The sequence below is a fragment of the Bombus vancouverensis genome, chromosome 1 (genome assembly GCF_051014615.1).
Source record: "Bombus vancouverensis nearcticus chromosome 1, iyBomVanc1_principal, whole genome shotgun sequence".
NCBI lineage: Eukaryota > Metazoa > Arthropoda > Insecta > Hymenoptera > Apidae > Bombus > Bombus vancouverensis.
Genome location: NC_134911.1, coordinates 14,109,476 through 14,130,040, shown reverse-complemented (window position 1 = coordinate 14,130,040; position 20,565 = coordinate 14,109,476). Strand labels below are relative to the sequence as shown.

Genomic DNA, 20,565 nt, shown 5'->3' with positions numbered 1-20,565 from the left:
AATTATTCGCTAGTCCTATTAACCGTAGAAAATTATAAATTTATATTTAAAAGCTAATAAATTTAATAAAGAATAAATAATTGGTTGATTATAGAAATAGGGTGCACATGAAAATGAAAGTGTGTTCTCAACATAACGTTTTTGAGTTATGTCCAGGAAAAATTTAAACCAATGATATTAAAGTGCGTTCGAAAAACTGTCAAGTTTAATATTTTGCCGAAGTTATCAAAAAAGCAAGTGTTTCATATTTGTGTTAAAAATACAAAATGGAGTGTTCTTTAACCCTTAGAGTGCTATGGACGCATATATGCGTCTGGCGAAAGCTATCGGTGTGGACTAAGGACACATATATGCATTTTTTGTAAGTGTCCGGCATGGACTAAGGACGCATATATGCGTTTGTCAATTTTTCCGAACACCTACGCAGAAGTAATACTATTACGTTTGTGTGAGATAAATATAAATGCATTTCTTAGTAACGGCAGTAAACAAATGCCAATAATGCCTCGTTATAACAGTTGTCTACCTGTTTTGCGGACAGTCGCATCTGTTTCGCGGACTGTTCCGTACCAGACAACGACCGAGGACACCCAGAAAATCCGCGGCATAAAGACAATTTATAACAACTTCCAAGAACCTCAGAGGCTCGTCACGTACCGGAGAGTCCAAGATAATGCCCTATATAATCTATATTCACGATAGTGCCCTATATAATCTATTTGATTATCTTTTACTTGTGACATTCTTCAAAATGGCAAGTAATATTGAAGAATATTTTACAAGAGACGACAGCGAAATAGAAAATTACGATTTAGGCGATTTGATGAATGATGTGTACCAATTTGATCCACCATCATCAGACAGTGAAGAATCGATCGATCAAAGAATAAATAGAAAACGGCCTAGAACACTAAGTACATCTTCAGAAGAGAAAAGTTCAGAAGTACCTGCAAATATCGAGACCTCTTACCAAACAGGAATATTATTGTGGTCAAAAACGAATTTAATGCCTAAACTACATATCTTTGAGGAACAAAATGCAGGAGTAAAAGGAAATCTGAACCCAGAATCAACACCTTTAGACGCCTTTCAAATGATATTTTCGGAAGAATTAGTCGCTCAAATTACCGAGCAGGCAAACAATTATTTCAAATGCGTACAACAGTGTACAGCATATAAAAAGAATTCCCTTTTGACGAATTGGAAGGATGTTTCAGTCCCTGAAATGTACGTATTTTTATGCATTTCAATGCTAATGCCGCGTTCGTAGAAGCTGTCTTTGAGAGAATATCGGTCTACGGACGAACTGTTGAAAGGCAATATTTTCCGCAAAATAATGGCACGAGATCGATACGTGGTATTATTACAAATATTGCACTTTAACGATAATAATGCAGCAAGTGACGATCCTTTAGCAAAAATACGACCAGTAATCGATAAATTAAAGATTTCCTTTTCGCGGTCATTTGCACCTTACGAAAATCTATGCGTCGACGAAAGTCTATTGCTGTACAAGGGCAGATGTTATTTTAAACAGTTTATACCATCCAAGAGAAGTAGGTTCGGCATTAAATTATTTCTCCTTAGTGACTGTAAAACTAATTATGTATTGGACTTCATAATTTATACTGGACAAAAAACAAACATTAGTAGAAGTAACACAGCCATTGGAATTTCTGGAGATGTGATGACGCTGCTTCAGCCATATCTTGGAAAGGGCCATACACTAATTGCGGATAATTGGTACACGAGTCCACATTTATATACCTTATTACATGAAAACAAAACCAACGCATTTGGAACCATTCGTAAAAATAGGAGAGATATGCCCCACATGGAAGAAAAGTTGAAGAGAGGAGAAATGTGCTACAGATCGACTGGCATTTTATTGGCAATGAAATGGCATGATAAAAAGGAGGTTTGGATGTTGTCTTCTGCACATGCAGCTGCATTGATTGAATCTGAGAAAAGAGATTATCGTACAGGATTATATAAGAAGAAACCATTATGTATTGCCAACTATAATTCCAACATGGGTGCTGTAGATAGAGTTGATATGATTTTGAGTACACTTAATTCCCTATGGGAAACTATAAAGTGGTACAAAAAATTATTTTTCCACTTGTTAGATTTAGCTATATATAATACATATATTTTATATCAAAAATCTACTGCTTCGAAACAAAAATTTAGTGAATTTCATTTAGCGTTGATAAGAGATTTTACGAAAATATTTCCAACGTAGAAGCATGGTAAGAGGAGGAAAGAGAAAGTCTGAGGATTTACCATTTCGTTTAATTGATAGGCATTTTCCATCAAAATGCTCTAATCATGCGGGCACAGCACAATTATCAAGAAGAAAATGTCTTGTTTGTGTGAAAAATAAGAGAAGGAGCGACACGCAATACGAATGCAGAAAATGCGATGTCGGATTATGTATCGATAATTGTTTTGCAATTTTTCACACACAACTGAATTATTAACTTATGCTTATAATAAATAATTAATACTAAAAAATAACGCTCTTGAATCATTTAATCTCGTGCAAAAGAATTACTATAACTTATTACGATTTACGCTTTGAATAGTCAATCAACAGAGTTCAGTCTAGCGAAAAAGTACTCCGTCCACAGCGATCGTCAGTGCTGGCCGCGCGCCGTCCGTACGGACCGCATAGGCCGCAAGTATTCAGCACTCTAAGGGTTAAATAACATTAAGCATTGGTAAAATAAACCAGTAATGCAGTCAATTAAAACTTATAACATGTACAGATTTTTTATTTATATATTTATTTTTGAAATACTTATCCATACTACACAAAGTAACTAGTTATTTATAATTTACAAATAAAATTTATTTTAATATAATATTAAAAATATTCTTGCACATATTATTAAATATTCAATTTCTGTGAAGTTTCTCCATTTGACGTTCTTGAGTATGTACCAAAGTGATTTAATTGATGCCAGTGTAAATCTTCAGATTCTGGCGTTGAAGGAGCAGTAGCACACTCTAAACTTAATTGAAGAGCCCTCCTTAAATCATCGTCCTCATCTGTGTCATCAGTCCCACATGCTTTTTTATTGTAATCATGAAAATCCAAACTTAATTTAAGATATTTATCTACATCGTTTCTTTTATTCTCTTCAAAACTTAATTGAAGTGCTCTTTGTAATTCTGTATTTTCATCATCATCTTCATCACTTTTCTCAATCTTTATGGGAATTATCTTTTCTTGTAACTTGCTTGTCGGTACCTTTTCTTTACTAGTTAATGTTCTGGTAAACGTATTTGATATCACATTATTACTTACAGCTGTAAAACGAGAAATGCTCAATGTAGTAGGAGAAAATATGCTATTGTGAAATAATACAATTTCTTCTAGAATGAACAGTATTTAGAAATTCATTATTTTTTCCTTTGATACCTAGATAATAACCTTTTGGTTTTGTTCTTAATGATGTTTGTCCTTTTGACATAGGTTCTATTGGATTTTTCATAAGAATATCATCTGCAGTACATTGTGGAAGTGCACCAATAACAATAAAAATAGAATAACCTATAAAAATATGTAATTACCTATATATAATTTTGTTCTTTACTATATTTCATTAAGATGTTTACCTTCTTGTAACAACTGGGCTAAATACATTGAAAGATAAGTATCCGATATAAGTTCTGGCCCACTTAGGACTGAATTTAAATTAAACCATTGTCTTCCGATTTTTCTTATAGTGAACCAATGACCTTTGTAGTTACAAATATATGCTTTCATTTCTCTAAAAATAATAGGCCTCTTTTAAATTTATACATAAATAATAAAATTTAACTGTAAGTTTTGATATATAATAATTCATGCATATATGTATATATAATATATAAATATAAATTACATATTAATTTCTCCATTTATAGTGATACAAAATAATTATACTTAATAAATATCTTTAAACTATCTTTTAAATGAATTAGAAACAATTAAGTAACATACAAAGGGTCATTCTGTGCCATTATAGCTGCTGATTCCGTACTATTATATGGAATTAACTCCAATCCCCAAACTTTTAACGCACTACTGATTACTTGAACTGAGAAGTATCCACTGTCATCCATATTTCCTGATGGTTGCTAAGCAAAATAATTAATGCCCTTTACCACATATGATATTATTAGTACATATTAATATTTCAAATAAAATAAATTGTCGAATATCATAGAATGTTTAAAAAGTTATAATTTGTTATTATATTATGCAATACATTGCAATAAAAGATGCAAAATATCTACAATGCACAGATTCACCTCTAGAAAAAGTTTATAATCTTCGCTGTCAACACCAGATTCTGCCATTCTTATCCTCTCCTCTTCATCCATTTGATGACCTAAACTAGCAAGATCTACAGCATTGTAATATGGTCCTTGTAGAAGTGCGTTTAAACAATGTTGTGCGCATAAAAATCCCTCTTGCTGTAATAAACTTTGCCGTTAAAACGATTTACATTGGAGAAAGTCATTAGATGCTCATGTATATTATTATTTACCTTCTCATGAAATATGGTGTCCATTTTATTAACACTTCTTTAACGTAGTGTGTGGGACATATAAATACTATGTAATAACCAAATCATACGTCGAAAAATCTAATAAGATTCTACGATCAAACGTCACCCACAAAAATATTTTTTGGTTATAACCAGAAATGTGTCATATACAGTTGGCGGTACTTTTGGATATTATGATTCACGTATATAGTATTGCCATCTTGTAACAGATTCTATAGTTGTACAATTATAACTAAATGTTTCTCATTTAAAATTCGTTATTCATGCGTACTATTAATAGTTATCTAATTTTTTTATATAGAAAGTATTTATATAGATCAACATAGAAATTATTTTATACATAAATGATTTCTTATATAAGATCTTAATCTGAGCATAATGAAAAAATACAGAAGAATTTTATACAAAATATAAGAGATTAATTTAGATATATTTCGTATAATGTGCTTCCATTGATTATATATGTGTTAATCATAATTGGTATGTTATCGTTATATAATATGATACTAGCTGATACTAAACATTATTTTTGATTGGCTGCGATGTGATTAATACATTATTCATCGAAACGTGTTTCAAGTTTCACCAAAGGAAACCTTAAGCTAAGTACAGAGTACTCTATGAATTTCATCAAAGGATAGAATAGAGACTTTAGTATAACCGAAGCATCAGAAACTATAAAATAATTATTTAAAGGCTTTAGATCGAATTGGAAGCTCGATTCCTACCACGGGATAGAAAAGTATACTGAATTATTGAGTAACAAGCATTAACGAAGAGAGAAGTAGGAGATTGTGAGTGGGCGGGGGCGGCCATACTCAAACAACCGCCGAACGAAGTGCGCGGCACAGCGCAGAAATGAGACGATAATAAACCGCATCATAATCATATCGTTCGTAAACCCGGGGTGGGTGACGGTAACGGGTGTAAGTGCCTCCATTGAAACGAAAAATTACGGAAGGAAGCGAAGACGGAAGTGTGAGAAGTGTTAAAGAAAGAGACGAAAGCAGCCCGACGAATCGAGGTGCAGAGAACGGTATGAGTGCAAAGACAGACGTGAACAGGCGAGTCCTAGCAATACAGGCCAAAAAAAAAAGGCACAAGCCAAGTAAGCGAAAAGGAAAGGGTAATACTCAAGATGAATCAGAAACATCAGGAGCTCAATGCTCGAAAGCATCGGCTACTCAACAAGGACAAGGATCAGGTTTCTATCAGGATGCTTCTGCACAGAGACCATATTCCAGTGACAATGGAAACAGGTATCTGAGTTTCTTTAATATGTCATTTTATTCTATTATGTTGATACTATTCTAACTGTCATTTTGTTATTTATGTAAATGTCGTTGATATGATATGAAAGTTCCATCAAACTTTCTATCAAAATCTTTTTTACACAGCGACATGGATAAATTTTATCATTCGATAACTCTTGCGAAAAATAATAAATATTTGAATAAATGTATTTCGTTGTGTTCCGTTTTATTATGGAATAATTTAATTTAGAAACTTTTATCTGTTGAAAGCCCCATGAAAATTTTTGAAAGCAGTCTGTAGTCTTTTATTTTTTGATTCGACTTGCTCCCTACCTTTCCTAACTGGAACTTACAGATTGGAACCATGTCATAGCTCAAGTAACGAAACAATGGAGGATGGTGATGAAGTATACAGTAGTGAGGATGAAGAACAAGAGGACAGTAGTGACTATTGTAAAGGAGGATATCATCCTGTTAAAATAGGAGATTTATTCTTAAATCGTTATCATGTAACTCGTAAACTTGGTTGGGGTCATTTTTCAACAGTCTGGCTTTGTTGGGATTTACAGGTATATATCTGATTTATAATAAAAGGCATTTTTTTGTTCGGTAAAATTATAAGTGGAATGTTCTAAAATGTGTTCTTCAGGATAAACGATTTGTGGCACTTAAAGTCGTCAAATCTGCATCTCATTTTACTGAAACTGCATTGGATGAAATTAAATTATTAAAAGATGTGCGTGATATAGATCCCAGTGATCCTAAACGCAATAAAACCGTCCAGTTACTCAATGACTTCAAGATCAGTGGCATTAATGGTTTGCATGTTTGCATGGTATTTGAAGTGCTTGGGCATAATCTTCTAAAATTGATCATCAAATCCAACTATAGAGGAATTCCAAGAAACAATGTTAAACGTATCATCAGACAAGTTCTTGAAGGTCTTGATTATCTACATAATAAATGTAAGATTTTTTTAATGAAAACCGTGTTTAGTATTTAATATTACTATAGTGGATACAATTTGTGTCAATAGGTTATTCTAACATGATTTAAATTTGACATATTTAACATTATTATCATAGGAATTAATTACTAGCATAAAATACTTTTCTTTTTTAGGTAAAATTATTCATACAGACATCAAACCCGAAAATGTCCTTGTTTGTGTTGATGAAGCTTATATAAGAAAATTGGCTTGTGAAGCTACAGAATTACATTCACTTGGAATGAAGTTGCCAGTATCTTTAATCTCAACTGCACCAAAGGAATTCCAAGAACCTACTCCTAATTCTAAAATGTCTAAAAATAAAAAGAAAAAACTTAAGAAGAAAGCGAAACGTCAAAATGAATTATTAAAGAAACAAATGGAACAAATAGAAGAACTTGAAGAACAAGATAAACTCGCAAATAGTACAAGAGCAAATGGAGAATTAGAAACAAATAGTCCAGATCAAGACATAAATACAGAAAGTATAGAAGATAATACTGAAAGCAAAGGTTCACCTGATATCTTAGAACCATCAGCACCTTCATTACACATAAATGGTGTAGATAGTTTAACAGCTGAAGAGAAAGCAGAAAATCAATTACCTCAACAACCTGAAAAAATGGAAAATGCAAACTCATGTGACATAGAGAAGAATTGTGGTGAAGAAGTACATTCACCTGATCATGAAGATACAGACGAGTGTAGTGAAGGTAAAATTTACAGTACTATATTATATAACTTATAAATAATTACAATAACTTTACATTTATTATTTTTTATAGGTCGCAATTTACATCCACCTGAAAGTAAACAATTGAAAAGAGCATCTGTAGCTCCTTTAGATCCTGCCCTGGTAGAATGTGATGTTGAAGTAAAAATAGCAGATCTTGGTAATGCATGTTGGGTCTACAGAAAATTTACAGATGATATTCAAACTCGTCAATATAGATCATTAGAAGTGTTATTAGGCTCTGGATATGATACATCTGCAGATATATGGTCCACTGCCTGTATGGCATTTGAACTAGCGACTGGTGATTATCTCTTTGAACCACATAGTGGTAATTATTATTGCAGGTAAAGCATCATCTTTTTGTAATTGTTTAAAATTATTTATTAGTATCATTATAAAGTACATTTTGCTTCTTTATTACAGAGATGAAGACCATTTAGCACATATTATTGAATTGCTTGGAGAAATACCAAGACATATTGCTCTTTCTGGCAAAAACTCAAAAATGTACTTCAATAAGAAAGGTGAACTGAAGCGGATTACTGGACTAAAACCTTGGGGACTGTACGAGGTGCTTACAGAAAAGTACGATTGGTCGCCAAGAGAAGCGCGCGAGTTTGAAGAGTTCCTAACTCCGATGCTAGCGTTTGACCCGAGTATGCGAGCTACAGCAGCAGAGTGCCTGAAGCATCCGTGGCTGAAAATCAAAAAGTGATCATTTTTTTTATTGTTTTATCTTTAAATTCTTCAACACAACTACACTTCTACCATCCTGATGTAATTATACATATGTCGGGAGTGTGACAAGAGGCAACGACCGACAATGGTCAGGTTCTTTCGAATTATACATATAGCTTTATTTTTGCGTGACGAGTGCATCACCACTGAAGAAAACGCACAGTATAAAATTATTTAATATTTAATATTATAATATTATTATAATATACATACATAATGTAATAATGTTATAATATTTAATATTACAGAATGCAAAATTATTAAAAATATATTTTATAAATTATAATTTAGAAATGATTTTTACCTTTTTTAGCTATTGGTAATTTTGATTATCATTTACGTCCACGTGATTATGACTAATTTCATACAGCAAAGGAGATATTTAATATTGGGACAATTGGAAAAGAAAGAACTTGCTACATTCCACCAAATTCCAATATTTGCTACAGTTGAGTATGCTTCTAATTGTAACACTCTCGACGATGGCTGCCTACTTGTGTATTTATAAATTTGTTAAATCATGTTTTTCATTTAGTATAATGCTACCTTAAATTAAAATTTCATAGTACTTTATTATTTTACATGGTCATCGTTATATTATCCTTTACACTACTTGTCACTTAATTTATAAAATATCCCAAGAGTCATGGGACCTACTCATAATGTACTTTAAGAAAGGGCAAGCCCATTGTTGTATTATAACGAATATTGAAATTTTCATTAAAATATTTCTTTTTCATTAAATTGATTATTCGAAATTTACTAATAGCAGGTTTTTTCTCTGTGATCTCTCCTTGTGCTTAATTAGTGTGTGTTCAGAAAAAAATATAATAATCATTACTATCATTGTCTCTATACTGATTAAAAAGATACTCATAGCACATACTGGAACGTGTGTTTAAGGAACTGAATCTTTGTACAAATTCAATGAATGCAGAAATACATATATTGTTAGTATAATTAAGAGTTGGTCGCCAGATTCTTGGTAAAACAACAGATATGTTTCGGAATAAGACAGTGCATACTTTATTGAACTACAGAAAATAAACCAGATGAAAGGATTCGAGCTTGTAGTAATATATAGTAATCTTACAATAATTATAAATTTTAACTATCACATAAATAATAAACTTATAGGTATCAAAAAATGAATTTGTAATGGAATTATTGCAAATGCATATACACTGTCGGATTTCGAACAATAACCGAGGCATTCAACATTTGTGGTATATATTTTCGTTCACTTTTATTTATTATACATTTCTTTATACTGCTGAGAAGCGTGTATCATATACATATTGTACAATTATGAAAAAGGGAGACTAGTTTCTACATCATGACTGAAATTTCGGTAAACATAAAATAACCATGGTAAAGGAGATACGATGTTAAGTTCTGCGCGACCTTCTTTACTTCGAGCTATTGACTGATTATTAAGCTCTCTGCCGATAAATTGTCTTCTATTTTATAATGAAGATAGCGAAACAGTACGATCATTGAACTAGTGAACATTCAACATCACAAATATATTTGTGTTGTTGAATTCTGTTTATGCTTCCAAACGAATGTTCTGTTTCGCTGTGTCTGCCAATTTAAAATCATTTCATCATCAAAAAACTGAGTAGTTAAAAAGCATTTTGAATGAAACTGGTAGAGATGCATATGAAAAGGACAGTTATTATTAACTACGTTTCATTAGTTGAGAATATATTTATTCCGGGTAAAAGAGAAAAATAATTACTTAAAGTAAGCTATTTAAATATAGTTACGTTTATTTTTGTTAAGAGTTTGTAAATCAATGAGTCTTAAAAAGAGACTACTCTAGTAGTTTAATCCATAATTCACTTTAACATTTAATATTCGTACTTTCGAAAAATGAAAGGAAAGATATGGGATTGTTGATGTTGACTTTTACAATATTTAATAGAGATACATGATTCAGGTCGTAAGAATATTTGTTTTATTTTATTTTATTTCTATGCATATCCTTAACGAAAATGCCTCTTCTACCTGTACTGTGATCGATGAAATTCAAGCTTTTCATTTCACATTATCGTACTTGCTTAACTATCCCCGTGTAATCATGTGATCCCACCGTAATTATGATCTTGGGACTGATGATGGCAATCGTGTTGAATTTGTACAGTACGCAACCGAAGTTATCGTAATTATATACACCGATATTATTTTATGAAACGCGGCCAGTGAAATCCGGAAACAGTGCAGTAAATAACAAGGACACAAGGAATTGCATGGAAGAATGTCTTTTCCAAAGTACATCTCGAATTTTTGCACGGCCGTCCTTCTAGCTGATGACTGGTAACCGATCATTGTGTGTTTCTATGTTGTTAATGATAATTCTCATTTTGATGAAGAACAATATATAATACGATGTATGTTACCAAGCGAGGAGGATCTTCAAAAACGAATGATAATTTGCAATTGTGCAACAATCATGTTGTATGATAAGCGAATGATTGGTTTTTTTAGTAACGGTTCAACGGATTTCAACGACATGCGATTTCACCGCGTAGCCGCACATTACGATTATACATACCGAAATATACATATAAATATATAAATATATATATATATAGATATACATATATACATAGAATAAATCTAATGACAATTTATGTAGGTGTGATTCGCTGCTTGGCGCTAGGATAGTTAGGATGAAATTAACATACATTAACAGCAAAAAATGTGTATAGCTTGATGTACGAGAGACCGCCCGCCCCCCTCGTTTCCCTCTAAGGTTTGAAGAAGTAATGTATTCGTACATATATTAAAACTTGAAAGCTCGTTGCGCATCATTTTTTTTCTTATAATATATTATATAATTCCATAATAGAAGAACCACTTCTGCGAGTACAGAACAAGAAAGATCAATGAAGAGTTAAGCAAAGCCAAAGAGGCTTGTTTATACAGGGACCCAAATTTGGAACTTTTACAGATTTATGTTCCAGTCAGTAGATCTAATCATGCGCCATGTAAAGATATGACTGAATGATTAAAATTTACGCGCATTAATTATACATAGTGAGCTAAGTTCGATATAGGAAATCTAATTTTGTTCTTAAAATTCGTCTGAACTGGGTCTTCAAGAATTCTCACTATTACATGTTTCTTTCAATCTGCTATCGTTGGGATAAGATTCTTCGATCATAAAAAAGCAAGAAAATAGTAAATGAATTATAAAAACTATTAACGCACTGAGAAGGAACAAACAATATCAGTATCAAGGAAACGTATGTAAATGGAACATACAATGTGATTTTTTGTAATATTGCAACGTTAAAAAACGTGGATCGGCAGATAAAATTGTGGACTCGGAATGGAAATCTGATGTTTGATAAAATAAAAGAAAATGAATCTTACATGAACACCAAGTTATATTATGTAAATTGTGGCGTGTGTAACACACACGTATCTATGAGATATTGTATATATTGAAATGGAATTGGGGATTTTACACATTTTTAGACCGAAGCGTCTGCATTAAAAAAAAAAAAGTTTATAAGTTTAGGGAAGTGCTTGAAAATCTACTCCAATGGATTATGCACGCTGTATAACGACCACTTAGTCAGATTATAATCCCTTGGAACATTTTCTGTAATAAATGGATACAATCGGGTATGATATTGTTTTACGAATTGATATATCGTCATAATGGTCATAGCGTTGTAGGATTATTTAACTCTGCATGCTTAGTCGATTGCTCGATGTTGTACATACACACATGTACTGTACTGAGCATTAATAAGGATATAACTATTGATAAAAATGCATATAGAAGCTCATGATATATGAAGATCCTTTTTAGAACTTTATTGGGTGATAATCCAATGCGTGAATAATATTTGAACAGAGAATATGTATAATTAAACTGACTGGAGCATTAGCAGAAAAGGAGGCAAGTGTGTTCTACCATGCTTTCAGACAATACTTCATTAATCAAAAGGATAATAATATTTATCCTTGTATTAACGTTGGCTGAATAGAATTTAAATTGCCGTAATATCAAATAAAAAATAAATAACATAAAAACAAATGATGTGCTCTTTATAAAAAGAAATGGTGCAAATTTTGCTCATTTTATCAACTTCGATCGTTCTAAAAATATCTTACATTGAATTTAAATTTCATGCAACGTTCATCACTGTATTTCCTATACTCGATGTGTTTTTGCACTAATAGAGGAAAGAAATGTATCATAAAATCAAAACTACTGTTTTCTATGCCTATATACATACATATATACATTTACCTTCATACCATTATATCTTCATGATCAAAAGGAAATATCGTAAAAGATCAATTATAAGAAGGGTATTAGGAAATTGCAGCAAATCGTTTTTAAAGACAAATATGCCTTATGCTCCAGTCAATCAATGTACAACCAGATGAGGCATGAAAAGTGTAGACATAATAAAGTAGAGATAATGATTCGAACAAATAAACGGATTTGATGTTTAGACGCTGCCTCCGTTATGTGCCCTGCCGCAGAAAAATAAGATAACAGACCCATGTACCCACCTTCCGAGATCGGTATATGATATTAAAAATAAATTCACATTAAAATAAAATTTACTGTATTTTTTTCTTTTATCTCCATATGGCCTTTGAAATCACTAAAAAACTTTTTTCAGAATCAATGGTTTGTTATACAAACTATATATTTCGAATTATTAATATCCTTATACATTAAGTGAGATTTTAATTGTGAAAGTTATAGATTACAATTGAAAATATTTATTCCTAAATTGAGAAAATATAACTATTCGATCTAACTATATTAAAATAATCGAATTTATTAGATAAATAAAATATTACAACATAAAAAATCAAGATATGCATCCACATATTGTGATTTATAATTAGTACGATATAAAAGAAATATGAAAGTAAAATACTTTCGTAAATTGTTATTATTAAAAAATTAAAAATTGTTTTCCTGTTTTGGATATGAAATATAAGTAGTACAATCTAAAATTTATTTCGGAAACGGATCATATTATTAATTAATATTACATATAATAAAAACATATATTAAGATACAAGAAAATATATATCTTTTATATCATACAAATTAAAATATAATACTTCACACATATATATTGTATGTACAAAATGTAATCATTTTATACACTGATACTTTAATAACATAATAGGGTATTTATAAATAGTATGATCAATAGTAAGCGACCTTGTGTAAATTTAGAATTATATGCTATTATAACACTAACTGTTACAGATTTTATTGAAAAAATGGAATGTATAAATACCCTATGGTAATATATCTTTATGTATCATATATGTATATACACAGATAAAAAATATGTTATTTTATATAATTCACAAAGAACTAGTTACTTAAAAAAAATTTTAATCGTCAAACTGATATTCGCACTAAATAATTAAAATCTCTATGTCTTAGATTAATCTATATTTTTATGAAATTATACTTATACTTCCTAATAAGTATATTTTTAGTGCCATATGAATTTTATAATTCATACAAATATTTATTTTGCACGATATGCAGTATAACTATTTTATAATGTATATAATCTGTATTGTGCAGAAATTTAAATATTTTTAAAAATATCACATTTCTCATTATTACATTATATTATTTAATCATCGTTAATTAAATCAACGTGAATTAAATACTTTTTCTCGTCCATTACTTATAATATTACATAGTGATTTAAAAATTATAACTTGTAAGTTTTTAAAGATGATCAACTGTATCATTGTTAATATAATGTAGGAATTTGTTATTTTTATACTTTCTCCAATATTAATGTAATATCAATTTCTACAATATGAGTTTGCAGGTATTTTTAACTGATGAAACAACTCATAAATTTATATATAATTTACTTGATACTAAATTTACTTGATCATTAATTAATCAGACCAATCCTCGTCCTCTCTGTAAATTAATAGCAATTAATGTTTCAAAATTTTAAGTGATACCCCAACTCACCCCTCACCAACAATAAGCTTTGACAGCAAAGCAATGTTTAGATGCCATATTATCTTCATTACTAAATTTTCATAACTATATAACAATCATAAACTGTTCATTGAGGTAATAAATAATTTTTTTATTGATATACTTTCTTCTGAAATAATACCTTATTGTCGTAGAGAATATTATTTCATTGCAATATAAATCAGAAAAAAGTGAGTTACGACCTTGGATTTTAAAATATTGTAGAAGAAAAAATTAAAACTATGCTCAGAATCACAGAAAATTTGTTCGTTAAATTGTAGTGGATGTCATTATTAAGGAAAGTTCATATACATTTACAATATAAGCAGAGCAATGACAGCACATTTAGCACATCACACAAAATAAATTAAATACTTAATATAGACCCATGACTTGGACGTCTTTTGCTTTGCTTTCCATGTATTTGATTCTGATTTTCCACAGACAAATTTATATTTAATTGTGCTGTTGATGCAGTTGTTACTTCATCATCTGACTCCATTGGACTAATTCGAATGGCTTGATACCATTGATTTGTTAAATCTGTCATTTGAGATTTACAATCTTTCAGTTCTTGCTGTGTAAACCTCCTTGTGAAAAAGGGGATAAAGAATTTTAGATCCCATCTTGCAAAACCACGAATACGGGACTGAAGAAAAGATACTTCAATCTCTTCTTCTGTAAGTTCTGATAAATGTTCAGAATCTATTGTTTGTCCCTAAAATAAAAACATACACAAAATATAAATATCTTTTTTATATAAATATTTTTATATATAAACATACCCATTCTCTAGTTTTACTTAGTGAAATTTCTTTATCTTTTCTTTTCCTTCTACTATTACTCTTTTGCTTCTTTTCTGCTCTCAAAAATTTCAGTAATGGCATAGTAGAACCACCAAATATTAATGTTGTAAACAATACAATAATTAAAGTAGTGGTTATAATCACATGTCGTGTTTCATCACTAAAATCCAAATGCAATGATAAAGCATAAGAAATAGCACCACGTAAACCACTAAACCACATTATGAACATCATTTTTCTAGTAATCTGATGTTCCCGGAAACGATTTACAAGAAAAGCTAAAGGGAAGATATTTGCAGCTCTTCCAATCAGACATAGAACTATAGACCATATAACCAATGCTGGTTCAACCTACAATTGATAATCAGTATTAATATAAAATATATTATGAAAATTAAATATAAATCTTATATCATATTACTTTACCCTATGTCTGAAACTAAACAAAGCTAATCCCAGATATGCAAATACACAAGTTTCAGCAATAAACGCTAAAGTTCTCATAGTTTGTTGCATTGTAATTTGAGTAACAGTTGATAAATTGAAATGTGTATAATGTGACATTACAATCCCATTAAATAAAATTGCCATAATACCTGAAACAATTGATTATATTAAACTATTAAATTTTTTACTTATCTTAATTTATTTATTTCATTTTTATATTAAATTTAAAAATTCATGTTCATACCAGACAGTTGTATGCCTTCTGCCAAAACATAAGGTGCATAAGTAAATACCAACATAAGTCCAAATTCAAGAGAAGGATTTTTTCTGAGATCCACATGTTTAAGTAATAAAGCACTTATGAGAGCAAAAACAACTCCAATGCCAGCAGAGGCAAAAAACATAAGACAAAATCTATTTAAGCCAAGTATAATGGCTTCACTGGTAGTTGTTGCATTATTGGACTCCAACACAGATGTAGTTAATACAATTGAAATGGCATCATTTAATATAGACTCACCGAAAACTAACATATTTAATACTGGATCTACCTCTAAAGCATGAAATATAGCTACAGTAGCAACAGGATCTACTGCTGATATCAATGATCCAAATGCAAAACTTTCGACAAAACTAAGTTTATATGCTACCTGTGCTAATCCTAACAAATAAATTCCAGCTCCAATAACAAATGCAGATATTGCTGTTCCAAATATAGCAAAAACTAAAATACTACCAATATTTTGAAAGAAATTTCCTTTGTGCAAATTATATCCTGATTCAAATATAATTGGTGGAAGAAGTACGAGAAAAAATGCAGTTGGAGAAAAGGCTTCTTCTTTTCTCCAATTAGCTATATTTTGATTTGACATGAGATTTATAATCATACCAATAGCTCCCCCCAAGAAAACAATTACCACCGACTCTGGTAGGTATTGAAAATTTGTTTGTAACATAAGATGTATAAGTAAAATACCTAAAGCTAAAACACAGAGGACAAAAAATATGGACATAGAACTATTATGTTCTTCTTCTGCGGATCCCTTATCGGGTAATACTGGTTCTGCTGGCACAACTGTTGTTGTACTTGTGTTTGTTACATTACTAATATCTGGACTTTGTGATGGAATTGTGAAATCTGACATATTGTTCCCATTTTTATCATTAATAATAGTTGTAGATATTATATTAACTTTTTCTGTTGTTTGATTAATATCATGATCTGGTCGAACTGAGGTTGTAAGTACATTTTGAGATGTATTTACTGTATTTGAAGCAGTAGCATTCAATTTTAAATTATTGCTATCAGAGTTTTCTGATGTATGCGATTCTACTGATACATCAGTACTTATCTTTGTTGGCGTGAAATGTTTTAATACGATATTTGTACTGTCCAATGTGATATTTTCGTGCTTGAGGTTAGAAACCTCTTGCGCATTTGACACTACGGCCCACACATTAAAACCAAAAAATATAATATAAATTATAAAACTTTTATATAAGAGTTTATTACTAATTGAATAAAACTTCATTTTTAAAATATTTTCGTCACTTAGATGTACATTTCTCTGGTTATGTTTAACATTGCAATGACAGCTGATTCAGATTATTTCAATATCTCGTTATGTGCTTACGTCATATATTGAACACGTGTTTCAACTTCAATCATAGACATATACAGATATACTACGCATTTCCGTAAGACGTAATGTAACACGGTCGGTAAGAGGCAGAGAAGGTAACCCAGCAATGAGAGAGCAATATTGTGACTATTCCTTTCTCTCTTTAATGGATATTTTGATGGAGGAAGAAAAGGGAAAAAATAGAGGAAGAGCTTATGTCGTAGACGGTGTACGGTGGGTCGCTCCTTTATTGTTCTCCCCACTTTTTGCACAATGCGAAAGAGAGCGCGATACTTCCCGGCGATTTCGGTACTATCTGTGCCCTTCAATGTGGTCTTCAGATCGCATATAAGAATGCGTAGTCTATCTGTCTAAGTCTATGGTTTTGATAGGGAAATTTATACAGACTCATAAAACGTAAATTAACAAAAAATGTTTCATATAAACTATAAGTTATTTTTTAATACTGTTTCAGATAAATTAATAAAGAACGCAGTAAAATTAAAAAAAATTAACTCTTTCAGGAACGAATGCTTTTTGTCATTCTTAATCAGTACATTAACGAGTGTATTTTTAATCAATTGTCAGTAATAGAAACACTTCTTATCTGATTTTTTGTAAACAGGACATAATGCATTTTTTCGAAAATAAACACATTTATCGTTTAATTAATTAACAGTTTGTCAAAATACATGGTTAAGCATAGGAAATTATAGTTTATGCAGTTATAGTTAAGCATAGGAAACATAAAGTATGTGAAAGGATTAATTATATCACTAACACTTCTGTGTAAAGATTAGAGAAATTAAACAACATTCTTTCTCTTGAAATAATAGAATATAGAGAATAGAGTATAGAAATTATTATATTTATTATGTTCATTCATTATTATCTTCTCTGGAAATCGGCTCGTTTTCATAGCAACTTGGTAATCCATAGCGGCCAATTTCTGCTGAATGTACTGCATCTTTGCCTAATCTTTGTTCAACCCCTTTCCACGATCTATTATATAAAAATTCTGCTCCTGCTTTCCCAATTGCAACAACATCTAAATCCATTAAAATAATGGTATTAAACAAAATATGCTTTATTGTAATTTGTTGATATCTTTTGAAACATGTAAATACCTGATGAATTATTAATTGCTAGAGCATTCATCTTGTCTGTACATGGAATATTTTCATCACAGTTTCTAAGTTCACCAGTAATTAAAGAAACATCTGAATCTGTTGATGGCTTAAAATCAACATAATTCACTCCTCCAGGAAGTATTTGTCTAAAATCCATACAATATTGTGTATAACATTCCCTTGAACTATTAAATGCCAATTCTACTTCATAAGGCATTAATAGTGGCTTTAAGAATTCTCTAGAATCAAATATTTCATTTTCGGGGCATGTTATTGCAACAAAAGCATCGATCTGGAAAGATAAAATACATTGTTACCCATATTAGCAATGTATTTAATACTTCAAGTAACATTATTCAACATACCTCAGGAAAATTAGCAAGTTTTGTTGGATTTATTTTACCAACACTTAAAATATAAGATTTTTTCTTTTTTTCTTTTATGGTGTTTTTAACCATTGTTATTATTTTAAGATAATCTTTAATACCTAGAGTAGCCACAACTATACCAACAACTCTAGCATCTTTTAATTTCTCAACTACAAATCTTCTTCTTTTTAACCATGGTGTATTTAAAATTTCATATTCAACAACGCTATTATTTTCAAAATAGTACCATTTTTTTGCAGAGATTGTCATTGCTAATCTAGTAAATGTGTTTCCACCATTTCCCAAGAAAAATGCTATATAATCTTCTATTTTAGATTTCTTATCTAATTTAAAACATCTACCTAAGATTATCGTAGATGCATCATCTTTGACATCTGTGAATTCTACATTAGAGATACAGTTTAATGAAGTAAAGATTAAATTCTTATAAACAGCATTTAATATTTTATATATCTTTTCTGAAATAGAAATATATTTGTAAAAGTAATTGAATACATTAAATAAACATTTTTTTAGATTTAAGAAACTTACCAATTTTATGTGCATAAGCAATATCATAAAAAAATAAAATTTTTTCAGTCTGATCCACAAAATTTAATTTAAATTTACTAATAAGTTCTGATATATCAATTTCTTGTTTGGGTAACACATGAAACACAGGTAAACGAGTAGTTGGATTTAGACAAGCGTGACCAAAATGTATTATGCTATCAGCATTAATATGCTGAGCAGCTATTTCATCAACACAACAACTACCATAAGAAGTATCTCCCAAAATATATACTTTCTTGTTGATACAGTTTTCCAAACGTAATGCAATTTCTACTGAATCTGGTAAAAGGTTATCAGGAAATTGTAGGCAGACCTAGAAATATAGAACAGTTATCAGACCGATATTTGTAGTATGTATTTATAATTATGAACTTGACTGCTTTCAATTGTAAATATATTCATGAAATATTATTGTATATGTCAATATAAGGACAGATACATCTAACCTCCAAATCGTGTTTTTAGCCTATTGGAACTATAGAAGAAAGTTAAATATTTTATGAAAATTATATTATATGTCATATATTTCTAATTAATAAGACAACTATCACAGAAATAAAAGACTCAAACCTTATTTAAATTATGCTCATTAATCCATTTACCACATTTTGCTACCTCGTAAGAATCATCTTTACTAGTATCGTTCATTTTGTCTTCTATATTTCTATTAGTCATTTCTGAAATTATATCATTTCATATACTAATACACTAAATTGTACATAATAAAAATTGTTTACAAACAAATACATTTACATATACCATAAATCTATGAACGTGTTGCATACACATGTATTCACACCTATTGTTAGTACTTAAATCACATACGCTTATACAACATGAAAAATCTGTATAGATTATATTCACCTATGTATACTGTATACATTACATACTTAAAATGTAATAATATTCACAAAGATAATTATAAATTTGAAGCTCTTTACAACAATTCTTGCATACGTCTAATTTTTTAATTATTCAAATTATTTATTACTTTTTTGATGTCTTATTATGGTTTTAATTTTATAATATATATTTTTAATTTAACTTACCTGTAAAGTTTTTTTTATATATTCTTTATAAATAAAGAAATGATATATTTTTAATAAAATTGCAACTCACTAAAAATTAAATGTCAATGTTACTGAAGTTCTATGAGTTGAAATATTATATTAAGTTTTATAATTAAATTTGGTAATATTTTCATATATCCAATTGATGTTATTTCATTTCTATTAATTCAACAATTTTACATAACTAATAATTAAATACTTTAAGATATCCATTAAAATAGTCTGAAATAATTTTGATAATATACATCTACAAGTAGAAAGCATTAAT

General features: G+C 30.0%; 4 protein-coding genes across 12 annotated transcripts; 1 reads left to right on the top strand and 3 right to left on the bottom strand.

Moving 5' to 3' along the window:
- Positions 1-2,749: 2,749 nt before the first annotated feature.
- LOC117153445 (ataxin-3) lies at positions 2,750-4,735 on the bottom strand. 4 transcript variants are annotated; one of them, XM_033327510.2, is made up of 6 exons: positions 4,542-4,735; positions 4,303-4,477; positions 3,992-4,128; positions 3,625-3,779; positions 3,428-3,559; positions 2,750-3,315 (listed from the first exon to the last, which is right to left on the bottom strand). In XM_033327510.2, the coding sequence occupies exons 1-6, from the start codon at positions 4,547-4,549 to the stop codon at positions 2,894-2,896; spliced, it is 1,029 nt and encodes a 342-aa protein (XP_033183401.1). In that variant the 5' UTR covers positions 4,550-4,735; the 3' UTR covers positions 2,750-2,893. The 4 variants fall into 4 exon arrangements, with proteins under 4 accessions (XP_033183401.1, XP_033183400.1, XP_033183402.1 ...); XM_033327509.2 differs by having other exon boundaries at positions 4,303-4,467; positions 4,542-4,733; XM_033327511.2 differs by having other exon boundaries at positions 3,440-3,559; positions 4,303-4,467; positions 4,542-4,728.
- A 405-nt stretch (positions 4,736-5,140) lies between these two features.
- On the top strand, positions 5,141-12,866 carry SRPK (SR splicing factor protein kinase). Of its 2 annotated transcripts, none has more exons than XM_033327748.2 (6): positions 5,141-5,821; positions 6,171-6,384; positions 6,465-6,780; positions 6,938-7,516; positions 7,589-7,883; positions 7,963-12,866. In XM_033327748.2, exons 1-6 carry the CDS (start codon positions 5,601-5,603, stop codon positions 8,252-8,254), a joined length of 1,917 nt encoding a protein of 638 aa, XP_033183639.1. In that variant the 5' UTR covers positions 5,141-5,600; the 3' UTR covers positions 8,255-12,866. The 2 variants fall into 2 exon arrangements, with proteins under 2 accessions (XP_033183639.1, XP_033183640.1); XM_033327749.2 differs by having other exon boundaries at positions 5,143-5,821; positions 6,189-6,384.
- Positions 10,232-17,471, bottom strand: Nhe1 (Na[+]/H[+] hydrogen exchanger 1). 2 transcript variants are annotated; one of them, XM_076619904.1, is made up of 5 exons: positions 15,779-17,471; positions 15,514-15,683; positions 15,067-15,438; positions 14,657-14,999; positions 10,232-14,218 (listed from the first exon to the last, which is right to left on the bottom strand). In XM_076619904.1, the coding sequence occupies exons 1-5, from the start codon at positions 17,064-17,066 to the stop codon at positions 14,190-14,192; spliced, it is 2,202 nt and encodes a 733-aa protein (XP_076476019.1). In that variant the 5' UTR covers positions 17,067-17,471; the 3' UTR covers positions 10,232-14,189. The 2 variants fall into 2 exon arrangements, with proteins under 2 accessions (XP_076476019.1, XP_033183638.1); XM_033327747.2 differs by having other exon boundaries at positions 14,668-14,999.
- Positions 17,472-17,792: 321 nt separating this feature from the next.
- On the bottom strand, positions 17,793-20,091 carry Dph2 (Diphthamide biosynthesis 2). 4 transcript variants are annotated; one of them, XM_033327750.2, is made up of 6 exons: positions 19,987-20,091; positions 19,798-19,904; positions 19,207-19,540; positions 18,652-19,133; positions 18,284-18,578; positions 17,793-18,204 (listed from the first exon to the last, which is right to left on the bottom strand). In XM_033327750.2, exons 2-6 carry the CDS (start codon positions 19,900-19,902, stop codon positions 18,035-18,037), a joined length of 1,386 nt encoding a protein of 461 aa, XP_033183641.1. In that variant the 5' UTR covers positions 19,903-19,904; positions 19,987-20,091; the 3' UTR covers positions 17,793-18,034. The 4 variants fall into 4 exon arrangements, with proteins under 4 accessions (XP_033183641.1, XP_076476060.1, XP_076476066.1 ...); XM_076619945.1 differs by having other exon boundaries at positions 19,975-20,003; XM_076619951.1 differs by having other exon boundaries at positions 19,981-19,999.
- Positions 20,092-20,565: the final 474 nt, after the last annotated feature.